Below are 27,931 nucleotides of genomic sequence, written 5' to 3' on the forward strand. Positions count from 1 at the left end.
GAGGAAAAAAAAAAAACAAACCAAAAAACAAAAAAGTCCCTCCCCCCCGCACAACTTCAGGTTAAGCAAACCAATATGAAACTCTGACAATCTGATTTGGCACCTTTGGATTTGGCTGTCAGTTTTGGTATTTGTGAGCACAACCTTGGTACCCTAATTTAACAAAATCTTATGCTTAAGAGGAAGTTTTTTATTAGTCTGAATTCTATACCAAGAAACCAGAAAAAAAAAAAAAAAACAACAAAAAAACAAAACCCCAAAACAACCTTTGTTCAGAAAAGTACTGATTTTATTGACTCAAACTGTATTTACACAACACATTCATATGTTCAATATCTTACAGAATTCTGTAAAAAACTGACTAATAAAACTGCAGGAGCCCAACTGAGTTTCAGACTTAAAGACACTGAACCATGAGTACAGTTTAAGATATTTAAGTGGGTGTCCAGTTTCACTGTCAACTTACATGGCAGTTCTCTGTAGACAAACTTTTCTAAAATCAAAATGAAAGGTGGAAGGGAAAAGGGTCAGATGAAAGAGCTGATAGTTTTGCAAAGCTAGTACTTTGTAAGACCAGACTTTTGGCTAAGCATTCAACAATGCATTTTGTATGATTCTTTTTCTGGAAACAGGTCACATACAGGTATCCCTTAGATGAATAATCAAAAAACCTTTAATTTTTGTAAGCTTACATATATTTTAAAAAGAGACCAGTGCCACAAAGTTTGTGCATGAATCTGAACTGTTTCAAAGTTTGAGAGGCTCGGTTCTGGCATTCCACTGCAGCTCAAATCCAATGTGTGTTTCTTCAGTTGACAAATGAAAGATTATCATCAGTTGACTGGTAAAAGATGATATCACACATGTAAACTGTGAGCAGAACATCTTTATCTCATCACAAGAGATCACTCTTCCACCCATCCCTAATACAGTTTGAATAAATATTTTTTTGTTTTGAAGTACAAACTAGGTGAGTTTGTTTCTCTTCCAGAGTGCAAGTCAACATCATCACACACTTTGCAGTTAAAATGGCATCCCTCCTCTGATCTGCCTAGCAACCTGTTCATCTGTTGTCTCTTCCTTCTCTTTTTCACGCTCTTTGTTCCAGTCTTTAAGGCCTTCTGGTAGTGAAGTATCCTCATCCAAACTTCCTGTACCTTCAACAAATTCTTCATAAGTAGACTTTTCTGCAAATGGTCTTGGGCCAAGCAAGTCTAGCATATCACTTTTATCAAGCACTTCCTTCTCCAGTAGTCGTAGGGCAACCTGGAATAGCAATAAGTTATGTCACACACATAAAATACCTAAGTTGGCTCTCTTCCTTGGAAGAGTTTAAGGCAGTCTGGGACCAAATTCAGCACTGATTACTTTTGACAGAAAAACCAGGTTGCTCAGAGTTCACTTAATACATGATTTTTCTCCCCTGTGAGCATTTAGGTAGCAAAGATACCTTTTTTTTTTTTAAGCCTACTTTTAAGATTTAGCAAAGTGCCCTCCCTGTGGGCCACTGTTGCTGTTACTGTTGCTTCAGAACAGCAGCCTTTCGCTGCTGCCAAAAGGCTCCTGATGCAAGACAAAGTTATAGATGAAAACAAGCATTCCCTTCCTATCAAACTAGATGGTTCAACAGGGCTGCTGTTATGTTACAAGCTAAAGAGCACCATAAAATACCAATGCATACAATACTGTACAAATGTAGTTTGTAACCTTCTTGGGTCACTGAGCACACTGTTCAGCATGAACCGTATTCAGTCATCTTTTTGGTGATGTGGACCTACTATAACACCATTTACTGAATCCATACAAACTTGCCTTCTTGTCAGTAAGCCTATCAGATGCCTATCCTGGAAAGTTATCCTTTTGCTGTATCAAGCTTTCTGGTGTGTAAGAAGAGGATATGCACAAGGGTAATCTCTGCTGCAGCAAGGCAGATCACAAGCAGCCAGGTGGCAGGGAAGGATTATGGTAGAAAGATACTTTTTAACATTCAAAAGGAATTCAGGAGAAAGGAAGGTATATGTACTTCCCTTCTTAGAGAGCTTCTTTTAGCCTAATGAATTGGAATCCTGGTATTTTGTATTTGGGTTAAGTTTCATACTTGTATGTCTACTAAAGCCTACTTTAGTAGACAGACTCTTCCCTCCAACTTTCCAAAAGAATATTGACCATATAACAGGGGAGGGAATGTTAAATCACATTCATGAGAACCTCAGAGGTGTTCCAACACAAAAGGAGAATTCTATTTACTTATTTAAGTCTTGTGACACACCCTCAAGATTACATCACGTAGTTTTTGAGCAAACTGCCTCATATACTTACATAGTCACTATTTTTAATCTATTTGGTTCAATTCAGATTCTGGCTTACCAGCTTGAACTTGGTGGCTAAAAATACTGTAATGCTCACCTTCTCCACTTCTGCTTTCTTCTCAGTCAGGAGACTTAGCGTCCTGTCATAAGCAATGTTAATTAGCGACCGTACTTCTTCATCTATCAATCTGGCAGTTGCCTCACTGTAAGGTTTCTCTAATACCATGTCTCCTTGACGAGGGAGATCAAAGGAAATCTGCCCTACTTTTTCATTCATACCAAACTGAACAATCTGAAGAAAAAAATAAAAAATAAAAAGAAAAAAAACAAAGGAGAGATAGTAAGACTTTAGGATATGTTGATGTAAAATACAGTGAACAAAACTGAAAGGAGGAAGTCATTTCATTATGACCCAGTCTTTTCCTCCAAAACCAACCCTTCCCTGAAAACTCAAGTCTACCTAAGCTAAAGTACCTTAGTTGACTTCCACTTATTTCTTTCTAATGATTAAATTGAAGGATACAAATATCACCATTTAAAGGTGGTTACTTGTAATGTACATAATGCTGCACTGTTTAAATAGTAAGATATTACAGAAAAATACTTCAGCCTTCATTAAGCAGTAATACTCTTTTCCTTTACCAGAAATAAGTGTTTTTCCAATTCAAAATGCATCCAAAGTCTAGCATATTCCACTCACCCATATCGATAAGTTAACTTAAAGTAGAGGGTCTTGAAGATTTTTATCCTATCATATGCAAAAATCATATGCTATACTTCATCCCAAGGCACTCCCCTACAAAGGTGAAAATGATTCTTATCTTGCTTGACTTATTACTGAATATTGACTCCTCTGGTTGCCAAATATGGATGGTTTAAGTTGCATTTTACTCCAGCAGAGGCAGAAATAAGTTCAAACTGCTATTTAAGTACTCACTCTATGGCTACTATCAATTTGTTGGTTACTAAAGCGGCACTTCTCCGCTTGGTCTTGCAAGATCAATATAGGTATGACAAAGAATATTCAGAATTCAGAGATCTCAACATTAGAACCAAACATCTTACTTTGCCTCCTTAAGAAAAGTTCAATACTTTTATTTAAGCCCCCAGTTCTCTTTAGAGACAATATGTCTCGTTAACCTGAATAGAAGTCTGTACTTAAACATTTTTTAATTTAAAATTAAGCAAGAGTCACTGAAGATCCCATAAAATTAACATTAACAAGATTTCATTGCACATTTATTTCCAGAACTGGGGCAACAAGAAGACCACCAGAGACCAGGAGGTAGGTGTGGTCTGGGGGTGTGGGGGGGTAAGTGTTGTGCAGGGAAAAAGAAGTGTACTTTAAAATGTCATTTTATAAGACACAGGGTGAACAAGAGAGACATCTTTTGTGTTGATGCAGGAAATGGAATAACAGACCCATGTGTAGTGCATAGCTACACTTTGGTGAGTCATTACATTGATAGTATTTCACATTACTCATCTACACTAGTTAATATGATAAACACAAACTCATGTCAATTTCAGCAGCCTTAATTGACAGCAAATAGTGCTTAAATACCAGGTTTTCTGGATTTAGTTACACATGTGAATCCAAATTGTGTCTTCAAACTGGGCAACTGTAGAAGTAGGTAGGATCAGATGATCAAATCTGTGCACTAAATTCCATTTTAAAAAGTATACAATTTCCACATGAATTTGAATCCAACTGCAGCATATATGTTCCTGTGGGCAGATGTAGCATAGTAATCAAAGCCTAATGCATAGCCTCCTGTTGTAAGACTATAATAAAACTCTTGCGTCATCAGCATCTCTATACAACAACAGCCTAAAGTTTATTCATATAGTATTTTTTGAAACCAGGCTTTTCAGGGACATACCTGATCAAATTGCATCATTTCAAAATATTAGTGTTAGGTAGTAGGTAAAGAAAACTAAGAAAAAGTCTCACTTAAGCACATACCTGAGCATACGCACTCTGGGTCACCTTCTTCAAGTCATCTTGGGCACCAGTTGTAATTCTTCCAAAGAAGATTTGCTCAGATACACGTCCTCCCAGAGTCATGCACATTCTGTCAAGTAGCTGCTCTTTGGTATAAAGATACTGTTCTTTGGGTAAATACTGAGCATAACCCAGTCCTTTACCACGTGGGATAATAGATACCTACAAGCAAAAGTAACAGAATGCTAAAACTAAATAGTGTTAAAGTATTCTTCAGTTTGACTCAATTTTTAATACTGCAACCTACATCATACTCACCCTTGAAGTTTAATTCAGACATTATTTCCATTTAGTTTTGCCCTCATTGTGATTTATCCTTAAAAGCCCTGGCTAGCTCTAAACTGGGATAACAACTACTAGAATATCTGGAAAAGAAAGGTAAGACCACTGCCATATCTTTTCCAAAGACTGTATGGTATTTTTAAAATCTTTTAATGAAAGTCCACAGTTCTTTCAGAGTTATGTATTGGGCTTTAAGTATTCTGGAACAGACACAGCATTCCTCCATCTCTAGTATTCTGACTAGTTGGAGGAGTTTCCATGTTTACTAATGCCCTTCCTTCCAGCAGTAAATTGTACAAGATTAATTTTAAGCTTGAAAGTCAGACAAGATTAAGAACACAGCCAAGCAAAACTATGAATGTTAAAGCAAGTTTGGGAGATTGGGGTCTGTCTTTCTTTATATTCAACTTCTCAAGCTGTGCATGCAAAAAGCAAATTAAAATTAGCCACTAGATGGTAATTTTTATAGTTATATTCCTGAAGAAGCATCTACCTGCATAACCTGGTAAGATTAACTTAAACCACTGATCTGTACTAAAAGCCTCAGAGAAGCAGCAGCTATCAAGGCAGACAGACTCATGGGAAGATCAGGTCCCTTTCACTTTCCAAGGACATTTATACTATTAACCCTGTAACAGCTAAGTCAGAAAACAGTTAAGAATGCTACAAGTAGTGAACCAAAAAAGTACTCTAAAATTTACACACTTACACTACCTTTTGCAAGATTACATATTTTAATACTTAACAATACTCTCAACTTTAGGGGAAAGAAAAAAAAAAGAAAAAGATGCTGTCCATGCTACTGGTAAATTACTAGTTCAAATTAGTTTCCTTTACCTTTAAGAGTGGGTCAGCATGTTCCAAAAACCATCCTGCAACTGCATGCCCCGCCTCATGATATGCTACTGTCTTTTTCTCCTCTGGTTGCAGTACTTGTGTTTTCTTTTCCAAACCTTTATAAAATAAATTTGATTAGTAGTTTCAAAGACACCTTTCTCCACTGAAATCACTTACTTCATTTAGAAAGATGGTGAGCAATACTTAGATGCCATGTATACAATCTATTGAAAAAAGTTTAAAAACTCCAAAATCTGCAAGTTCTAGAAATTTGTACTGTCCAGGTTTTACTGTAATCTTGTCCTTGATTAGATTTTCTAGTTTCAAAGTATAAATTCTTAAGAATATTCAAACGTTTAAACAAAACATTTGTACTTTAAAAATCAAATAATTTTCCACACTACTTTAGGCTAACAGCAGTTAAAAACATTGCTAAATCCAAACACCTATTCCTCTTGCCATTTTGAAGAAATTAAAAAAGCATTCTGATGAAATTTCTCTCCGCACCCCTTTCCCTATTATAGAAGTCAGCAATATAGACATGATACTTCTTTTGCTTCTTTTCTAAACCTCAGGTGTGTTTAGGAGTCAAAAATATACAATCTTGAAGAACAGGAGAAAGATTCAAAGTGTGGCTTTCTATATATGTATACAGAAAAGGAAGTTGCCTGTCATATTACAATTTTTGAGAAACGATTGACACGATTCACCTACCTCCAATAACTCTTTCAATTGCTTGCTCAAAATGCTTTTGGTTTATAGCATCTGAGAGATGCCTTGCAGCAATTAAAGCAGCTTCATTACAAACATTAGCAATATCAGCACCTAAAGGCACAGAAGGCATGAATTACTGATCATTTTCAACAATTTTCTCTCAGTCTAGCATAAAGATAACCTTATCTAGAATTAGTTTTCTATAGATTCTTATAGAACTTGAAAATTAAAGGTAATGCGCTCTGAAATAATTCATTACACACAGCATAATTCTTTGAGATATTTAAATACATGCACTATGGTTATAGGCTTTACGATTTTTCTCTTGGGTAGAGAGCTACCAAATAGAGCTTATTACTAGTGAAGTACTTGTTTGATATATCCTACCTTCTATAAGTTGTCTGTCTGCAACAGACTAAACGTATATATGTAGCAGAATAAATTTCCTACATATGGATCCAGTATAGCTCAGACCTTGATGTATCTCTAAAGGATATCCTTCCACATTACTGGTTTCAAGCCATCCACCTCTTGTTAACATTATTTGCAGTAATGCTATTGAGATAACTTAGTTTAAACATCATCACTGTAGTTTCCAGCAATGTTGACAACCAGACCTCAGAAAACCAGTTTTATACAGACCATGAAAACAGTGAAGAATTCAACTACTGGTCAGCACAGACTTTAAATGGATTAAATTACAAGCCAGTAATGAAAGTTGTCACATTCATTGCTAATTCAACACAAAGTTACAGTACCTCTTCCAGGGAGAAGTTTTTACATGCACACAAACTCCACAAACCCCAAGTTTCTAGTAGCATTCAAAGAATCCAACAAACATATTAAAAGGAAGAATGCACATATGAGTGATAGCAATGAGAAATCTCTGGATTGCTTTTGCTGAAACTGGCATTTGGTATGTCACCCTGATTGAGGCAGACAAAACTTAAGACTCTCAGAAATCTCCTACTTGCTCAAACAGGCAAAGAGAATTTCATTGCTGTACCAGTAAATACAATAAAATAGAGTGCTATCCAGAAGGTCAGGTACAAGAAAACCAGAAATAGTAGGGAACTAAAATATCTACAGCTTATACCGTAAATGGAGAAGAACAGTGGCATTAGGAGTTGCTTACCAGAAAAACCAGGTGTTAGTGATGCAAGTTTTCTTGCTAGGTTATCTTTATTTAAGACGGTGTCTAATTTCAGAGGTCTAAGGTGAACTTTGAAAATAGATGCCCTTCCTTTTATATCTGGGGGTCCTTTAAGATGAAAAAAAATATGCTTTTACTTTTCACATATATATATTCTAATTGAATGTATGCAAGGAACAAAGTTACATATGTAAATAGCTACAAACACAGAACTATACAGTGATGCAGATAAAACTTACCAATGTAAATCTGCCTGTCAAAGCGTCCTGGTCTCATTAGAGCAGGGTCTAAAATATCTGGCCTGTTAGTACCTGCCAAAATTACTACATTTGTGGTTGTATTAAATCCTGTTGAAAAAATGTAATAAAGAGAAAATCTGTGTAAATATAATTTCCATTAAAAAAAAAAAGAAATAAAAAGACTGTCCACTTTACAGGGCCACATAAGAACTGACAGCTTAAACAAATGATCTTAAAGCTGAAAATACTTCCATTTATTAGAGCATTGTCCAGCTTTTCATAACAAGCAAAAAAATGGCCTTGGGCTCTGCTTTGTGAAGTACTATATCAAATCCTGCTTTATCTTCAAAACGCAATAATAGATTAACTGCTCAGGAAATTGCAGAACCAGCATGGCTAGCTGTATTTTTTACAGACAGACTGGTCTCATCCAAAGAATTTTTTTTTGGCCTATTCAACTATGACAAAGAGTTATCAGATGCAGAATGATGGTTCTTTTTTCCAAACGAATTTTAGCAAAACATCAGGCTGCAGCAAAATGGGTCACCATTCTTCATTTTAGGAAGCAAGGAAACACAATTTATATTTAAGCTAGAACCCAAATGTTGGTTAACAGGTCTGAACAACCATATTAGTTCTTTCCCTTATCCTTGTTATTATAATGTAATATTAGATGTTAAATACTTACCATCCATTTCTACTAGAAGCTGATTGAGCGTGTTCTCTTGTTCACTCTGTCCTCCAAAGTTGCCCCTTCCTCTCTTCCTTCCTACTGCATCTATTTCATCGATGAAGAGAATGCACGGGGCATTTTTACGAGCAAGAGCAAATAAGTCTCTAACCTTAATAGGAGAACAGAGTATGTATCAGATCGGTTTGCAATTGTTCAGAGTTGGGGGGTGGGTAGGAGGGGATGTGGTACATCAGTAACAGTATCACCATAATTGAGGACATCAGTAACAGTATCACCATAATTGAGGATGGTTGTTAAGTATTCCACAGCCTCCAACCAGCTCTCAAGGCAATGAGAAGTTACACTGTAGCTGCTGCTCAGCAAGAAATCACTGACGTGGAGGCCCACTGGTTGACAAATACTTTCTCAATCCATAAATTAAGAACATCAAAAAACCTTAAAAGCCTTAAGAAATAACCACTTTTCCTGAATAACTGAAATAGGTCTTTACCTTCAGCTCCAAAAGCCTCCAAACTTCAGAGATTTAAAGCAAGATTTCTCTTTTAAGCTCTTCTTTAATGCGCAGTATTATAAGCAGAACTGGAATGTGAATGGGCATGCTACCACATAGTCTTCATACCACGGAAATAAAATCTTTTAAGTTTTTCTTCAGTTAGGGTGATGTAGTTCCTACAGTGAACTTAAGACTTACTTACAAGCACTTACCGTTGTACTCTAACGATATGCTCTTATAAATATTGGCTCTTAGCCATCCTGTCTCTACGTTACATGGGCTAGGAAAACTGAATTCACCCCCAAATATTTATTTGGAAGTTAAATTAACTTCTAGAAGTCTGGAAAAAATGGCCAATGAGCAAATAGCTGAATTATTTTTTTTTTACTTTCAGGTTTTAAATATTACCTATCAAATACTACTGTAGTAGTTAACATCACAGGGTGATTGGCTTTAAGATGCAACATTACAATGTTACTCTGCTTGCAAATATGTCCGAAGCACCTCATTAAAACCAGTTCAGTGAGTTCAGATCTACAACTCAGGAATGGAACTGGACCAAACAGGAAATAAAAAGTTACAGAAGATTCTTGACCTGAGAATTATGTGCAACTCAGAGCTTTACTACTTTGTACATCAGAGATGCAATGAGAGAAGGCTTCTCTGATGACAATGTACAGCAGATGTGAAGAGATGTGAATGTTGGACAATACACTCTACAAGTCAGAGTGACTCTCTGTAGTAAACAGAATTTGAAAAAAGTACAATGAATAGAGCATGAAGGAACATGATAAACAAGGAAAAAGTGTCATATGCTCAAAAGTGAACTATCTTTTGATTGGAAAGACACAGAGATCCAGAAACATGCAGCTATTTTTCAGAAGGAATGAACTACAAGTTACCATAATGCATATACACTTAAAAAAAACACCAAAGGAACCAAGGCTGTTGTCATGGTTTAACCCCAGCCAGCAACTAAGCACCACGCAGCTGCTCACTCACTTCCCCCCCACCCAGTGGGATGGGGGAGAAAATCAGAAGGAAAAAGGCAAAACTCATGGGAACAGTTTAATAGAACTGTTAGAATAGAATTAATTATAATAATAACAATAATAAAATGACAATACTAATAAAAGAATTGCAATATACAGAAGTGATGCACAATGCAATTGCTCACCACTCACTGACCAATGCCCAGTTAGTTAGTTCCTGAGCAGCAATCTGCACCCCCTCCCTGCCCCAGCCAACTCCCCCCAGTTTGTGTCCCCTCCCAACTTCTTGTGCCCCTCCAGCCTTCTTGCTGGCTGGGCATGAGAAGCTGAAAAATCCTTGACTTAGTCTAAGCACTACTTAGCAACAACTGAAAACATCAGTGTGTTCTCAACATTCTTGTCATACTGAACCCAAAACATAGCACTGTACCAGCTACTAGGAAGACAATTAACTCTATCCCAGCCGAAATCAGGACAGCTGTGTAAGCAGTTTTAATTCTAGCATATCCCAATTTACAAATAATCAATTTAGCATCATTCACAACTGTCTTAACTGTGTTGAAACCTCAATTCACAGCCAAAGCAGTCACTGTTATGGCAACAGATTTCACTGGGTAGTAAAAGCTGGTAAATCATCTGCACAGACCAGTAAGGAAAGGTTAAGTCACTTTGCTTTGGGGCATTGCAGGTATGTATTGACAACTAATGACAATGTAGTTTGAATACCATTATTATTTCAGGATATCTGATACTTTCCCAGAGAATATGGATCAGTTTCTCTTCTTACTGTTTCTCAGTAAAGTCCCTTCTACACTGCATGCTCCCTTTTTCAAGTCCCACTCATCTTACATACATGATCACTATCTCCATACCCTCTGGCTTTAAACCATCACTTTTTTCAGTCACCATCCATGTTTTTTACCCTGTTACCCGTTCCTGCATCTATTTCCCCACTCTCTGTCTATACCCTCTCCCCTCCATAGCAGCTCCTTTTGCCAATTTCTTTCCAGATTTCCAGCCTCTCTCTGCATCCTCATTGAAGCCTCCACTCCCAACTAGCTTCTGCATTTAACTTTCTGAACAGCTCCTGTTACTCTCAGTTCCAAGCTCTGTGCCTACCTGCATGTGTCCCCCATGCCCCTTTCCTTTTCTCTTTTCAGAAGACCCAAAATTACCTGGCTTCACTTATCTTTTCCCACCTATATTACTGTAAGTCCAGCAAAAGACCATTGAGAGAGACCTAGGCTTGCAAGAGGCATACACATGCACAGCTGTGACAAACTAAGGACCAAATCTTGGAAAGTTTATCTACTAACCTCTAACACATCTAGACATGTGAAAACTGCAGTTTTTCAGGGCTTCACAGAACTTAGTCAAAATGAGTTTCCTGAGAATTTTCACAGGACATAAAACTGCATATCTGGCAAGAGCTATTCCCTGTCAAATTTCAAATTCAAAATCAAGACCCTAAAGCATTTCCACTTCATGCTAGCAGAATTAGTTTTTAAACGTAAGTAAAAACCACAGTACACCTCCTTAAGTCTGTTTGCAGAATTTGCGGCAAACAAATCTTAGTTTTCCAAAAGTGTGTCACCTTGCAGTATACTTTTTAAAGCTTAAGACAAGATAGTTGGAGTTTGGTGAAGGTATGAACTATTGGAAAATGGAGTATAAATTTTGGACATTATGAGGAACCTTAATTTTTTGTGTTACCCGCCTCATTTGTAAAATATTACCAGTAACTTGTTTATAGAATATTTTTCAGCAGATTTAAGTGTCCTTCCTTCCTAGACAGAAGATAGATTTAAAACTGAATGTTTGACAAGTAGTTGTAATAAAAAAAAATTTAAAGAAAAACAGATGTACTGGAACATAGCTAACTCCCTCCACTTTGTATGTTTTTAATGAGCTATTTTAAGAGAGTTAAGGCAAAAGAGCACAAAAAATGCTAGACAGATATATTTACTTATTTAAGTCACCTCATCTCCAGAAATCAATCATTAGCTCCATAACCCTCGGACTCCTATTTCAACCAGAAGCTCATTTGTGTGTCCCAGACAACTACTTATATCTAAGAGTTTGACACCACAAAGAGAATAAAGTTCTTCAAAGAAATAGGAACGATTTAGAGCAGGAGGAGACGTTCCCATAGCAGCAGTCAAATGGGGTACCTATTTCTGACCCAGCTAGTAAATTTACTTCAGAGCAGAGCCTGGAGAGTTTGGTTCTGTTTTCTTAAGGTCCTGCAAAGAGGTAAACCCTTAAGGTCTCGATGACCTGCAACCAGATACTGAACTCAATAGTTCCTTTTATGAAAGGTACATGTATGGTTCTTGTGTTCAGACAGGCATCTGGCATCTCTTGTAAGTAATCTGCATAGATGAAAGAACTTCAGCTACAATCAAACTTGAGAACATCCTTTCAACAACTAATACTGAAATGAGAACAAAGCCAAAGACTTACTCGAGCTGGACCCACACCAACAAACATCTCTAAGAACTCCGAGCCATTGACTGTGATAAATGGTACGTTAGCTTCTCCAGCTGTAGCTTTAGCTAGAAGTGTTTTCCCAGTACCTGGAGGACCTGTCAGAATTGCCCCCTGCAAGAGAAACAGGTATATTTTTCCTCATGAAGAAAACACAATATAAGCCTATGAAATATCTTACTTAAAAGATCTACGTTATGATGTTCAGTCCACTGGCTCTTCTTCCACCACAGTCAAAACTGTGCAAGGAAACAAACCGAAAATCATCTCTCATTTAAACCAGCAAAAGGAAAAAAAAAAAGAATTAGTTACAACATTGCCATGCTGTCTTAGATTTACAGGAACTGTGTTTTCTTTGACTGACATTAAAAAAAAGGATGTAATCAGATGGGCTCTTACAACAACACAGCCAAATGACAATTCTGTAACAGCTATAAACAACAATGATGGTACACATGCATGCGATGTATCATTTCTGACCCATGCAAACAGATGAAGTATTCCATGAGGCAAATCTTCTGGCACCACAGTTGTACTGTTGGCACTTAATGCCTATTTATTATTTTTTTTTCTGACTGTGAGAAGCTGGAAAGCATTGCATATGTACACATTCCTAGTCCAATTTAGAATACTGAGGACTACCAAAACAATAAAGTCTTTATTTGCTAAGTCATCATTTCCTTACCTTTGGAATTTTTGCTCCCAGATCCTCATATTGTTTGGGATTTTTCAGAAAGTTAACAAACTCCATTATCTCTAATTTGGCCTCCTCACAGCCCGCTACATCTTTGAATTTAACATCTATTTCATCCTTAAGGACTTTGGCTGTGGTTTCACCCACACTGAAGAGTCCACCCATTCCACGCCCTGCTCGACCTAAGCCTGCAGGACCTCTTCTTAATGTGTACAGTAAAGAACCAATAATCAGGATTGTAGGCAGCAAACTCAGGAGAAAAGACCTGGGGAGAAAAACCAAACAAAGCAGAAAACCACATATATTTCAAAAATCCATTACTGCATATAACATATAAAATGTTGGTTCCATCATAAGCAGCCCTGAACAAATTCTGGACAAACACTCTGTTAAGTTGTAATGTTTACATTTTTGCAAGCTGTTCAGATTGGGAAATAACTAAAATAAATTTGAGAACAAAAAAAAGATTCTGAATTACAGAAGTCAAACAGGCCAAAAAGCCTCTTGTCACTATAATTGAAGAGTTGGAATTAATTTTTCATTGCCCATCCTCCTTCCCTCGTGACCCTGGGAAAATGTAAATTAATAATCTTAAGAGGATAACACATTTCTACACTTGATGTTTAACAAGTGACAGTTTTGGGGTTTGGTTTTTTTTTTTCTTTGTTTTTAAACCAAACACCTCATCAAGTGACATTGATGAGTTTTACAGAGGAAAACTGCATTACCTAGTAAACAGAAGTAGCTCATTTTGTGTGCCCTTCAAAGGTAAATTCACAGGACTAGTTTATGCAAATGCTTATATTGTCAAAATAAGTTGTATTAGGTTGCATATAATCAGCGTATGCTACAACTTCAGGCAGAATTTTCTCTCCAAAATATAATCTTGCTCTTATTCCTTTAGGTCTTTCTTCATTTTGTTCTTTCGATGTGTATTTCCCTTCCCAATGGCTATAGGTTTTTGGTTTGTTGGGGTTTTTTTGGTTGTTTTTGGTTTGGGTTTTTTTTTAATTACTCATTGCCCATTACCCTTCACTGTCTGTCCTCCAGCTTTCTAGCATAGCTCTGTACAGGCCAAAAATCCTAATACTAACACCATCCTCACTGTCACAGTATCTGAGCACTGCACAGATTTTTCTATGGTAAGACCTTCAAGGAACAGCTCACAAGAGGTTCTGTCAACACTCAGCAAAAACAAAATGCTGAAAAGAAGCACTACCATATATGAGCACAGGATTGCCAGGCTTTACTGATAGCCCATGTTTCTGAGATGAAGAAGAAAAGAAGGATTTTCCCTATTTTATGGTATTCAGCTGATTCTGATATGGCAGGGAACAGCAGTACTGATCATATAGCTGCTGCTCTCTCCTGTTTCCTGTGGCATTTCTGGGCCAGAGCAAGAAGTTACAGGCAACATATTCTATGAAGAACAGACACTGAGGAGTAAAGGGCCAGAGAGACTGTGGTCAAAGAGGGGCTCAGCAAGTAAGAGATTTGTGCGAGGTCAAGGACGACGTCGGAACTGACATACTTTTCCCAGTCTGTTAAGTGAAGCCGCAGGCTGACATGCAGCCTCTTCACACAAGCACCATGCTGCCCTGCCCACTCATTTTTTTTTCCAGATTTGTTTAAATAAGGGCTCAGCAGGTTTATTTATGGACCGTCCTTAAGAGCATGCCCCATTAGACAGAAACAGAGAAACGAGGAGAGAGAATTTGTAGAAGAACAGGGAAGAGAAAACCTCTGTCTGAAATCACAGGACAGTCCAGAGTTAAGGCTACTGTTTTTCCTGTTGCCACCAAGACAAACAGGCAGCAGCAGCTTGGTAAAACACACTGCAGAAATAAACAAAAATTCCCCCTCCATCCCCCAAAACTGAAACACACACCACAGTATCAAGAAAGAAAACACAACATAGGCAGAAAATGAGCCTTTTTCATTAGTAATACGAGCTACTACACCCAAAGTTGAATTTCCTGATGGTACAAAACCTATTTCACAGACACCAGCAGGAGTCATTTTCAAACTGCTGACTTAGATCAAAAAGAAATCAGTTCTTGGGATAAAAGATTACATCTGTCGTCTAAACCATTCAGAAAACCACATCTAGTCTCTTCTAAAGCCCAGGTCAATAAGACTCAGCTACATAAGACTAATACAAAGAATACAAATCTAGTACTGGAGCCATTATTCCCCACTGGGGAAGCAACAATGCCATACAATGTCAGTACTATTTTTCTTAACCAATTTAGAGATAAAAAGCATGATGCATCTTCTGGCTCCTACTAACAGGCAGGATAGTGTGATTTACTTAATCACCAATTTCTTGCTTTTTTGCAAGGCCACAGAATTTGACTTCTGCTGAATTTACAGGCAGAAATTGGTGCCTGTTATATCTCAGTCAATATGCTGTAGTTCTATGCTGTGTTTTGTCTGTCCAAAAATCTGCATGAGTGCCATCTCTGGAGCTTTACAGCTGTGCCTGGCTGACTCCTGCTCTAGTCCAAGTCACTTGGAGGAAGGGCTTAAACGAAGGAAGGACTAATTGTAAACAGAAACATTTATGTAATAAGAAGCTATATTTAAGGTAAGAGGATATGGATTTCTACACAGACAAAGTACTGAACAGCTCCTCTTACAGTTAACATTAAAAAATAAAACCAAGATAATTGTTATTCTGATAATACTGCCACCTAGCGAAGCACGAGATGCATGTCTCGCAACTCTGCTTTTCTACTGTAAAGACAACCATTTTTATCAAGAGACTTTTTTTAAAGCAACTTCTTACCCATCACTCTCTGTTGAGTAGACTACAGGCAATCTGTTCTCCACTTCTATTCCCAGATCTTGCTGCACAGTTTCAAGATTCCGTTCAAAAGTGTCCACACTACCAATATTAAACCAGACGTACTGCTATAAAAAAAAAGCAGAGATCACCACAAAGTGCCCTATCTTATTTCAGCTTCATTACAAGCCAACTTCTTCTAACACATACATAAGAAATTCTCAGAACAGATTCAGACCAAAATAGAGTTTTAAGTTGCCTTATAAAGTGTGCAACGGATGTAAGATGCACCTAATAAATCTAGGCCTACCAACCTGAATATACTGTATCTGTCACTGCTTCTATAGGAATCATACACCCAATAGTTTTGGGGCACTTTAAACAGACTGAAAACCTGGCATTTTTCTCCAGGAACAAATGGAAGGAGAGCAGGCAAACAGATCTTTAGAAGGGAGCTATGCAGTCAGAATAATACAGAGCACTGAACCGGCAAACACAGCAGCCATACAATTTACTCTTTCACCTGAAGGTCTCAGCTTTCCTAATTAAGAAAGGCAATTCTCTACTTTTGGAGTCCATGCTATCTTGAAAGTTAGCTGCCTTCACAAAAGACAGCATGAACTTATATCATACACCAGGAAAAAAATTCCAGACATTACTTTCAAACAGTGTTGAGATTGGTTTTTCAAGAAAATCTCCCTTTTTGCACCATGACCTGCCTGAATTGCCCCTACTTACCCTAATACTGAAAAAGAAAAAAATTATAGTCGTCCTAAGTATTAACTGATTGAGAAACTAAGACAACTGGTGGTATGTGGGCTAAAGAGTAGGTGTATAAATAAGTCACACTGAAATCCACTGATGAAGTAACTGCTGCAGATTTCACTTTATCCCAGAGGGACTGGCAGACCTTGTTTCAGAAAGTCAGTTAAAAAACTCTACCACCCAGGAAGAGGTAACCTGACAAAGCTTCTCTTTTGTTTTTCAAATAACTAGCTAAAAGCAGTCTGGAACGGAAAATATCCAAAAGTGTGTATGGTTAAGTCTGGGGTTTTCTTGAGCAGATGGAAAACAGCAGCTAGAAATACAGAACCTTCAGCAATTTCTCACTCTTCCTGTTCATGTATCTGTATTAAGAGCATGGTGCTGGGAAGGAACTACTTGCCATAGCTTTAAGATATTTGTGGCAAAACAATCCATACAGTAAAGTGAAAAACACACAATCTAGGATAATGTAACAGTAAGGCAGAAAACATGTTTTAGATTAAGAGATTATTAATGCTCCAGACCAAGTTTTCTGTATCAAACTTTACCTAAAAAGATTGCTTTGCTGTTTCTAATGTCTCATATATATCTATTAAAAACGTTTACCCATTCATGAGGAGACTTCCCTGAAACAAAGATCACTCTAACGAAGCGCTTGTTCACCACTTCAAGTCTGTCCACCTGTAGAAGGAAAGAACAAAACTCGTGATGGGTTAGAGTGTACAGTCACTGCACTTCCGCCACAGCTAAGAGCTATATATACCAAATATGAACCTGTTCTGTTTTCCAGTAAGGAGAATAAAATTCATGTTGTAGATCAGGATGGCTCCACAATCTACAGTTTGCCATTAGGAATGGCATGAAGAATTGTGTATGTAATCAGCAAGCAAGGAATATTGGCACATTAAAACTTAGATTGAACGGATGACCTCATACCCTTTTTCAAGGAAAAAACCCAATGCACACCTCAGCTCAAATCACAGGTACAGTGAAATAGTTAAACAATACTTAACTATTTCAATGGTCAAACACCAAAAGCAATAGACCACACCCCAAACTCTTGTAGCAGCTTCCAAGACAAACCAAACTGAACAGAATGGGGGAAACTTAACTTTGCACTTACAATTGTTTTCCCCAATATAAAAGACTTCCTGTCCTACCATGTTAAACACAATAACATCAATTAGATAAAGAAGAATTTAGTTGAGGTAACTGGTACCATATAAACTAAAATCAAGAATTGAGCTGCAAGTTTGCAGATATGTACTATTAAGCTTTTTTTTTCTTTTTTAAGAGGTCTCAAATGGTTAGTTTCTTGAATCTGACAGAGTCTCTTCAGAAGGCAACCAAAGTTTCTTTCCACTTTTTCTTCCTCTTTCCATAAAATAACTGGTTTCAGCATCTTTAAAGGATTTAAAACTAGCAATGGTTCTACAAGTTGGGCCTGAACCGTACACAGGCTAGTAAGGTTGTTTCCCTGAACTCACTACATGTGGCCATTTCTGGCAGAAATGAAGCAAAACATGAGCTAAGAAGCCACTCTAGATCTAGCCTGACTTAATGCAAAACTACCTGAACATCTTTGTTTTGAAAAGCATGTAACCCTAGTAGTGCTGATGTCTTCTCCCCATCAACTGGCCACCAGTATGGCAACCAACAGCGTTTGATAGCTACATATTTAGCTTATCTGAATATCCAGACTACATCTTACAAAGGCCCAAGTGACTTGGTTTTGTGCAACAACCCACTTTTATAATGCTTTTCTGCAACAAGGGTTCCGGCTTTGTTCACTGTAACAGCTAAACTAATCTTTTTACTGAGCTAGTGTCTTACTGCTTCACGACAAATATAATCAGTAAGGTTTTTTTCACAAGACATACACAGAATTGTCAAGTAAGAACAGGACTGTAAGAGTCTAGGCAGAAGGGGAGAAGCATACAGAGAGCAGCTCTGCATAGATCAGCAAGACAAAGAAAGGTAGGAAACAACTTGTTTAGCACTTTACCAAAGTAATGGAGGGGTTGGAAGCATGCTGTTAACACAAAATCCCAGGTCTGAAACCTAGAGGAGGAAGCAAGCCAACGTTTTCCTAATCTGCAGGCAAAGCTACAAACAGGGAGTTAACAGAGCCAAGAACTAGTGGCTCCTGAAGTGGAAGAGGCCTGTGTAAGACACTCAATCTCCTGAACTTCAGGGCATCACCAACCTATTACGTCAAATGTGGAAAGCTGCCAAGTTCTACAGAGAGATAGGACACCGATGATAAAATTGATTGCTCCAGTAGTGGCTCCAGGTAAGAAGGAAAAAAGAAATAAGAGAGGAGAAAACAAATAAAGGAGGCTATTTTACAACATAGTTATGCCAATTTACTGTCCTTGAACGGATTCTTCCATTCCCCACCCCCACCTTTCTGTTCACACTGCTGCTCCTCAGATTCCCTAAAGAACTGATTTAAGGCATGAAACAAGCAGAAAACTTTTTTTTTTCTTCAGGGGGTGGGCTTGTGGAAGTGCTCAAGGTTAGGAATAAGTTTCTTCTGAAGGCAGCTGGCACATCTGCTTAAGCCATTAGGTCAGCCTACCTGTACTGTAAAACCATACCCTGAGAGACTGCGGTTACACTGCTCCTTCAAACCAGCATCTACACGAGCTATCCAACAAAGACGTTCTGTCCTGAGCTGCTCATTCCCTCTCCTCTCTTGAAATGATACAAACCTTCACATAGCCATCCAGATCATCAGATCAAGGAACTGATTAAGATGAAAGCTAATCCCTCTCTCTCCCTCAAAAGTTACTCTTGAGCCAGTTCTCACTCCACAGATACACAAATACAAGCACAGGCAGGGAGGCAGAAATGAGCATCTTCAGCACACCGATTTTTTATTTTGATTCCCCTCACTACTCACCACTCCTTTAGAAAGGTAGTTATTCACAAAGTCTTTCCAGGTGATTTCTCTCCCAGGGACCCTGAAGAAGAAGTAATATACAACCATTGTCCAGAAAAAAGAACTTCCCACTACGTACATCCGAAACTCCCTGACATCCCATGGAATGTCACCCTAGGAAATGGAGAAAAAAAAAGTTTTAGAGTCTGTAATAAGGTATATAACAAACAGGTTCTAGTATCTATTTCTGGCTTCTATTCCCTGCACTCAAGGTTACCACAGAGAACGTCAAAGCAGTATTTTGTGGTATAAACATGCTTCAGTAACTTCAGATATAACTGAAGAATTACAGTATTAGTAGAAAATGTTTAAGTGTTTTACAAATAGTAATTGAATAGTTTTGATCTATGAACTACTTTTTTAAAAAAAGTTTTGCTATCTGTTATATGACCTTTCTCCCTCCATTCTAAAACAATTTTCCCTGCCCTCCAGGACTAGATGCAAGACCAACAAAAATAAAGGAAAAAACTAACAGGAAAAACCCAGGAAGGAGGAAAAACAAAAAGATTATGTGCACCAAGTAAAATCAGGAAAATATTCTTTATATTCTTGTACTGCCAGATGCTATCATCTTTGTGCTACAGCTAATGACAATAAATACAAATTTCAAAAAGAAACTTATGCAAGTACTCCATTAAGGTCAGAATGGCTAACAGTAAACTACATTTAACTAGCATTGTGTGGTCAGCAAGTTTTACAAACCAATATTCTGAAACAAAATACGAAGCCTTTAAAGGCCTGAGGCTCCACTATAAGAACACTGACTACCAACAACCATATTCATATAGCTTAAAACTCCATTAACATTCCTGAACCAGAGTTAGATGCCTCTGAAGGTATATACAAAATGGTTATTTATGAAAGGCACTGAGCGTGGAGCCACCTAGAGCCAGTTACTATGAAATTCTAGGCACAGGAGGCTTAAGGAAGATTTAGGCAATCAGAATACAGCTCTAAAAAGCAAAACACATGCAAGGTTATTTCATGGGGACAAGACATTTAGTACCATAAAGAAAGATATTTTAAAGTCAAGACCTTCTGTAATCTGGTCCACCAGTTAGTTTCTTCTTTCTTGCCACCTTTTTTTCCACCACTGCTGCCTCCTCCACTACTAGTCCCACTAGGCTGCCGGGCACTAGCTTGCTTTGCTTCTAACAAAAATATAACAAAAAAAAAAAAACCAAAACACATCTTTACATTTTATACCAATCTCACACAAGTTTTTATTAGTTTTAAAATTAAAGAGTTGTTCTGAAAAATGAACTAGTTTGCAATGTTACAATAATTAGAAGATGTGAGAAACTGCCTTTTTAATAGAAAAACAGATACATAATGTCTCTCCACCAGCTAATGGATTATCTCATACAGTTATGATACAATTAACAAACCTCTCTTCTGATAACTGATGACACTTATATAAAAAGAAGCCTCTTATGGAGACTGCATGAAATTTCCTACTGCACTAATTCAAGACATGCAAGATTATTCTAAGCATTTTGTTGGGGGTTGTGGGGTGGGGTTTGGTGGGTCTTTTTGATGGTTTTGCTGCTGGTGGGTTGTGGGGGTTTTTGTTTGTTTGTTTTAAAAAAAACCAAAAACCACCATAAGGTCTAAGTAACATCTCCATCTCCCACAATTCACTCCTCCAGTCACACTATAGTCCTCTTAAAGCTCAGGGTTTATCGGTATCACAGGTTGGCATCCCTTTTTAATATTCTAGAGACAAGCACAGCACAGCAACAGCCAACTACAGGTGAGGTGTTCATCTTAATCATTCTTCTACTCATCTAACTCACAAGGTGCCTGCATGGTGTAGCATAATGTCATATGTCAACATGCTCAAGAAGGCAAGACAGAGCACAACACTAACACACACTCCTTCCAACGCTGGCTCTTTCAACAGCTTTGTAGTTTGGGCATCTAGGCATGACACTAGATTTTACCATTCAAGGCCTAGTGGAAGGAAAACTGGTGCTCCTATTACTGCTCTTGTAAGAGACTCACAGGGTTGCTGCCTCTCCTTCCCCTTGGAAGACACGTTATGTAGAATGCTGATACAACGGAGTGGCTGTTATTGCTAATAATTTCCAGATTCACTCCCCTCCTTGTAAAGGTAGGGCTCTTTCTAGCACTGCCACTACTAACTCCTCTTTTAAGCAGCAGGCTACATGGTTGGTCCTGGGGAAAGAGCTGGTTCTGGATCCTCACCCAGAATGCCAGTTCCAGTCATTCCACACAACAAAATGGGTATTTTAGCTTGCTCTAGGAAATGCTGAGAACTATACACATAGAGAATTTATGAATGCATGACTAATGTCAACCAATAGGAAACAGTAAAATGAGAATTTAAGGACAGCATTCCAACAGAAGCATAAGAGAAAATAAACGTTATTCCAGAAGACATACATGATATGAAAGCAAAATAACATTTAATAAAAATATATCAATTCACACTTTTAAACTAATCTGGTACAGAAACATCTACTCTGAAAATAAACAAAAAACCCCAAACCCAAACCCACAATGTTATGCTAAAATCTAGTCTAATGAATACCCATTACACAAAAAGAACTGAAATCAAGCAGCTTTTTGTACCTTTTGTTTCTCCAGCTGTACCTTTAGTGCCATTAGCTTTCTTCCCATTGGGAAAATATTTTTCAAATCCTGTTAAGAAAGAGTTAAAGAGCTTGTAATTGTTTTTTAGTTTACAATTCTGTCATTACATTTCAGCAGTCGCAAGCTGAATGTATACAACAGCAAAGAAGTTAGCAACATATAGGCTGCAAAAATGGTTTTGTTCTTGTCTTTTTGTTGAAGAGTTCTACTGGATTCCCATAAATAAGTCTACTACTGTTGACAAGAAAGTATCAAATGTATTTAATAACCTGAAGTAAAGCTATCCTTTAAACCAGAGATAGACAAGCTTAGTTGAACAGAAAATTGCATTGCATAGCGTTAAGTTGAGCAAACTGCAGTCATTCTTTAATAGCTCCTAGAAATCCCATGAATCAATGTTCCATCTCAAGATAAATGGCTGGTTAGTTCAAGAGCTTACTTCCCCACAGACAATAAACCGTGCCGTCCTCAGTAAGGAATGCAGTCTGCTTCACTGCACTGATCAACGTTATAATCACCTTTGGGAGGTTGAGAGAAAAGCCTTCTGCAAGCTGCAATTACACTTGCCAAGACAGTACTTCTGTCAGTAGTAACTCCAGTGGTAACTTCTTCACGGAGCTGAAAGATGAAAAACAAATATAAAGCAACAAGAAGGTGCCACAAAAATCTTCAAGCTCTCTAGTAGTCCCAAACTGCAACAAGTCAGATAATACCTTATAACAGGAACTTTACAACAGACTTTGTAGTAACTGCTGTGGACTAGAGCGTTAGACAACAGTGGAAAAGGAAAACTCAGTCAAATGGGTAATTTCTACAGCAGGGAAATTTGTATTCTATTTTTTAAGAGCAGAGTTTCATCTTACATGCAAATATAACATTCTTTATTAAAAGAGAAAAATCAAGCAGGGAACACTACAAGCTATGAACCTTAAATACCTACACACCAGTCCTATTGGAAATATTTCATAATATCAGCTGAATGACACTTAAGTACAGCACTAACTGATTGTACAAGCAAGATCCACACAGTACTGCATTATGTTTTGTTTTTGTTAAAGAACTGCAACTTTTTCCAAATAGTTAAGAACCTGTAACTTCTGAATATGAAAGATCTGTTTGAATCCAAAAGAAAGGGATATGGCAGACAATGCTTACATCCAGCTAAGAAACCAACACAGAGGAGAAACACCAGTTCAAAAAGCAGACCTAAACCCCTACGTAGGTAAAGATCCAGCTACCAAAAGACAACAAACCCAAGTCTATCACACCTTGTTCTAAGACTAATTGTTTACTGTTATTCACCATTTAAGTACAATGAAGGAAATATAAATATTTAAAATTACTAATTCTCAGGAAAACTTTTGGTATCATAACCAAATACTTAAAAACAGAGTAAACTGCAATTTCATTACAGAGAAATCAAACCCCCTTTCTTCAAGAAGGATGTATTTTAGATAAAATCCCAACTTATCCCCTTCCTAAGCTTTCCCAGAGCTTCTAAGGAGAAAAAAAAAAAAAATTATCCATATCATATTTCCCCCACAGGCTGACTTACTTTCTGCCTCCATTCCCTTCTGCCATAGAGGCACTCAGTCTCCTTCTGTTCTTTTTCATTAGAAGTTATTTACCTTAAAAGCCAGAGAAATAGTGACAAAAAAACAACCCCAAACCAAAAAAGAGAAAACAATAGGTCCTGGAAACACGACTCAAAGTATCATGCGCGACAGCAAACACCCATCTAGGGCTAACGCCTCTAGGACTACATTTCTGAAGGAAAGCTCAATGCTACTGTCTCCATAGCAATTTTGTTATAGTCAAGTTGCAATGGTTGTAGACAAAACCTATTTTTGCGTATTAAACTCATAGGATACTAGATTGCATGCTAAAACTACCCTAGGAATGCTGACATATCATTAATTGAATGCTAACTCTCCTGAAGCCTTCTGCCTGGGAGCTTCCCCCTCCACCCCTTATTAAATGATGAAATATGTTAGACTTATTCTGAGCAGCCATCTACTTCCACCTGCTGGAACCAAGAGGAATACCAAAACATCTTTGTTGCTTGCTTTTGCTATAGACTGAGCTAAGAATTCTTAGGCTGCTTGATCAAGCCATTATTTTGTGCCACGGCATGTCTTTGAATAAAGTCTGATACTGAAAATCCAAGAGGATATTTTACTGATCATGAAAAGCATGTGCAGTGCAGATAATCTGAGAGCAGCTAACCTAGAGAACAGCTACTAGGTCCAATACACTATGACCTCCAACATGAGCAACTGCATCTGTGTGCCTAGAAAAAGCTTTAGAACAAGTGGGATGCATCTGTGTGGGCAATAAAATAAAAAGAGCTTGCCACAGACCAACCCATCTGCAGTTCAAATACAAACAGGTAGTGAATGTTAGAGCAAGAGATGAAACTCAAAGACATGTCCAGTAATACTGGCTTCCCTTCTGTGTCACTGGTCTCCTACACCACCAAAAAATTGGGGAGTTATTTATTCTGCAAGCTCGGATTACTTTTTATTTGTAGAGACAGGAATATTCAGAAACCTTTACTCCAACCAAAACAAAGCAACCGTTCACATTTAAAAGAAAAGTTTAAGTAAGCCAAATCCAATTGCCTGGCTCAGCTAGACCAGCATGGGTTTATTACAGAATTAAGTTATAGTTTAATCAGGGGAAGTGGAGAGAAAGAAGGAGCGAAGGGGAGAGAGGAGGGTAGGCAGATAGAGCCTTGGGGCAGACCTGAATAATGGAACTGGTTTGTTGCTGGATTGTCTCTACAGATCCTAAATTCCATGAATAAGCGCATAGTTACCTGTCAAGTTAATATGCAGAGACCTGAGTGTTTTAAAGTTGTTTTGTAAGAAAAGGGGAACAACTGACTTCATGGCGCATTCAGTAAATCACCTGAGTCTAGGAGGTGTGCTTTTATGCTACCAACAGATCTAGGGGAGTCAATCTACTGAAACACACAGCTTCCTTTCACCAGAGCATTCCACAAGCGCAAAAGTTGTTAGAACCGTGCTACAATGGTAACAACTACTTGGGTTTGGGTTTTTTTTTGTTGTTGTTGCTTGTTTTGGTTTGTTTTTTTGACTCTGTAAATCACCAGCTGACTCTGTAAATGACCAGTAAATCATCAGAAAACTGATCATATTGATCCTGATACAGGACCAGTCCTTGGGTTGGCTGGCAATGAGAATGCTACAGCAAGCTTAGCTGATACAAGCACACTCGCTGCCTAAGCAGAGGGAAAGCAAACAAAGCATGTTTTGACTGGATGCTGGTTTGGGCTATCTAGCAGGAAACTGCCCAGCTTCTCTCAGTCAGAGGTGAAAGAACTGCCACAGCATATAAACTCAAAATCCCCTAATAATAATAATAATTTTTTTTCAGGCAAACCTTGTGACACCTTCCTAAAAATCAAAACTTTTTTTTTTTAACAGAAGTTCAAGATAAGCAAAGTACACAAAGGTCAGTTTTACAGTTAAAATAACGCAGAAAAATGTTACTAGTCCAGAGTGTAACAGAAACCCAAGATCTGTAACACCAAAGAAGTGCCTTCCAACATTAAATAAAATAGTTAACTTTAAATAAGCAGAACTACTGACTTTACAAAAACTTTGTAACTGTAATCCATTTTTTAAAAACTGAGGCTACACAAAGCAACAACAGAAAATCCACTTGCTTAGCTATGTAAGTAAAAGACCAAGGATTCATTAATTCTAGAAAGTTACAAGTTTACAGCTTTATCCATAAATAAGTTCCAAATCAAAACAAAATAAAATGAAGCTAGAAGCCTTAATTATCTAAGTCACCAAAACATTACATAAGAGCACGTTGGGCGTGGGGTGGGGACAGAAAGCTGGTAAAGAAATCTAACTTAATGCAAGTTACTCACTTTTTTTTTTTAAGAAAGATCAAAAAAAAGTAATGGCTTTCACAAAAACAAAGTTCCTTGTTTTGCTAGGTACACATGGACCCAGATGCTAGGATGAATATAAAATTGCCTTCACAGTTCCTCTGTTCCATTCCAAATGAGAACTCATTATGTTTTATTGACAGAAACGAGAATTAGCTTCCTGACAGATTAGCAGTACTGCCAACAGTGTTTTATTTATTGTCTTAAAGATGTTCAGCTTTGACCAAACAAAAACACCAATTCAACATTAAAAACAAAACCCATATTTATACTTAGGTCAAAGTTACTAACGTCCTCGTGGGTATTCATCTCGCAATTATCACTATCTTAGCAATAACCTTCATACCTACCGAGGTGCAACTGTTCTCCGCTATACGCTACAGAAAAATGAAGCGACTTGCCCAAGGTGCCATCGAAAGATGCAGGAGTTCAGCATCTCCCTTTTCCCAAGCAGTGGCACAGGCCTGTCGTTCCTGCGATACGTAAGGGTTATACGCCTCTTGTAACAGCTGACAGTCTAAACCACTTTACCGAGAATGAACCGAGTCAGCCACCACGACTGATCAGGTAACGCTAGAGCAGCCGGTTCACGAGTCGCTCAGCCCGCAGCACGGACGCTATGTGCGGACAGCCGCGAACCCGCCCACCGCGGACCACCGCCCCGGACAAAGCAAAGGGGGTGCTTCTGCCGCAGGCGGAACACATCGCTTGAAAACCCGCCGGGAACCCGGCGGCACCGCGCACCGGCTCTCAGGTGCCGCCTCGTCCTCCTCCGACAAGAGAGGCTCTCCTTCGGCCGCTCCGGAGGCCGAAGAAGCCCCGCGGTGCCCGGGGCTGCTCCCGCACGCAGCCCGGCCAGGAGGGGCCGCGCTCGGGCCCACCCGCCGGCCCCCGCTCCCCGCCGCCCGGAACGGCAGGCACCGGGCGGGCAGGCGGCCGCCCCCGCCGGAGCGGGGGGAAGACGAGCCGGGAGAGGCCGCGGGGAGCAGCGGGGAGCCCTCGGCCCCGGGCAGCGGGGCGCCTCCCCCCGCCGCGGGGTCCCGGGCGGCGGCGGGGCCGCCCCGCGCGTCACCACAGCAGCCGAGACCCCCCCACACCCCCCGCTTTCCGCCCCCCACCCCCCCTGCTTACGGCCAACGGGCGGGGGAACGGCCGGCCGGGCCCGTGCCCTGCCCCTCACCTGCGCCAGGCAGGGCCTTGCCCCCAGCAGGCCCCTCCCGCAGAGCAGCTGTTGCAGCAGGACCCCGGGGAGTCCCCGGCGCCGGCAGCTCCCCCGCGCCAGCAGCAGGTAACGGTGCGCCATGACCCAAGCGGCCGCCCCGGGCCGCCGCCGCCGCTGCCACCGCCCCTCGCCGCCGCCGCCGCTACTGCCACTGCCGCCGCCCCACCCCCGCCGGCAACGTCTGACCTCATCACGCTGCCGCGCGCGTTTCCTCTACGTCCGAAGGACCCCTCCGAGCCCCGCCCCCTCCCGGAGACCCCGCCCCTTGGCAAAGGCCGAGCCTGACGCAGCCCGTCTGCCTCCGTCTGGCCACGCCCACCGCCGTCACCGCCCTCCTACCGGGGCGGGGCCTGCCGCCGTCACCGCGGGCGGCGGCGCGGCTTTATGTCGAGACGTTCACTGTCAAACTACCTCGCGCAAAGGCCCTTAGGTCAGTTAAGGCGTTTGGCTTCGTCACTTCGCTCTTAGGCGTAGCGACACATGCAGACTACACCTGGCCGCGCGTTACACCCGCAGCCGCTGGCGCGCTTGGCGCCGACCTCCGACGTAAGTAAGCCGTGAAGGGTTAATCTGTCGCCAGCTGTGCGGTCAGTTAGTTCCCGCTGACACACAGGCTGCGTTTCCAGGCCGCGCCTTTCCGCAGCGACCTGACGCCCAGCAGCCAGGGGAGGTCCCGCAGCCAGCACCGCCGGGCCCGAGCGGCGCCCACCGCCTCGGCTCACGGCGGCGGCGCACGGCCCCGCCCTCCCCCGGTGCCGCCGCGCCTGCGCGGTGC

At 39.7% G+C, this 27,931-nt stretch overlaps 1 protein-coding gene across 3 annotated transcripts; it reads right to left on the reverse strand.

The window, feature by feature from the left end:
• Nucleotides 1-267: 267 nt before the first annotated feature.
• Nucleotides 268-27,329, reverse strand: AFG3L2 (AFG3 like matrix AAA peptidase subunit 2). Of its 3 annotated transcripts, none has more exons than XM_030011829.2 (17): nt 27,115-27,329; nt 22,528-22,627; nt 21,989-22,057; nt 20,429-20,541; nt 19,355-19,507; nt 17,056-17,130; nt 15,688-15,812; nt 12,891-13,164; nt 12,182-12,319; nt 8,228-8,381; nt 7,540-7,647; nt 7,283-7,408; nt 6,148-6,258; nt 5,434-5,549; nt 4,276-4,476; nt 2,407-2,601; nt 268-1,266 (listed from the first exon to the last, which is right to left on the reverse strand). In XM_030011829.2, the coding sequence occupies exons 1-17, from the start codon at nt 27,235-27,237 to the stop codon at nt 1,024-1,026; spliced, it is 2,424 nt and encodes an 807-aa protein (XP_029867689.1). In that variant the 5' UTR covers nt 27,238-27,329; the 3' UTR covers nt 268-1,023. The 3 variants fall into 3 exon arrangements, with proteins under 3 accessions (XP_029867689.1, XP_029867690.1, XP_029867688.1); XM_030011830.2 differs by having other exon boundaries at nt 15,688-15,809; nt 20,429-20,544; XM_030011828.2 differs by having other exon boundaries at nt 20,429-20,544; nt 27,115-27,328.
• Between the last annotated feature and the right edge of the window lie 602 nt (nt 27,330-27,931).

The sequence above is a fragment of the Aquila chrysaetos genome, chromosome 4 (genome assembly GCF_900496995.4).
Source record: "Aquila chrysaetos chrysaetos chromosome 4, bAquChr1.4, whole genome shotgun sequence".
In the NCBI taxonomy this organism is placed as follows: Eukaryota; Metazoa; Chordata; class Aves; order Accipitriformes; family Accipitridae; genus Aquila; species Aquila chrysaetos.

What these genes read in the sequence shown, in the direction of transcription:
- AFG3L2 (XM_030011828.2), bottom strand. Translation starts at nt 27,237, where the DNA reads ATGGCGCACCGTTACCTGCTGCTGGCGCGGGGGAGCTGCCGGCGCCGG. An exon ending in TACAGCTGGAGAAACAAAAG is followed by an intron (nt 20,545 to 21,988) that starts GTACAAAAAGCT and finishes TATTTTTGTTAG; the next exon opens with AAGCAAAGCAAGCTAGTGCC. An exon ending in TGACAGGCAGATTTACATTG is followed by an intron (nt 7,409 to 7,539) that starts GTAAGTTTTATC and finishes TTCATCTTAAAG; the next exon opens with GACCCCCAGATATAAAAGGA.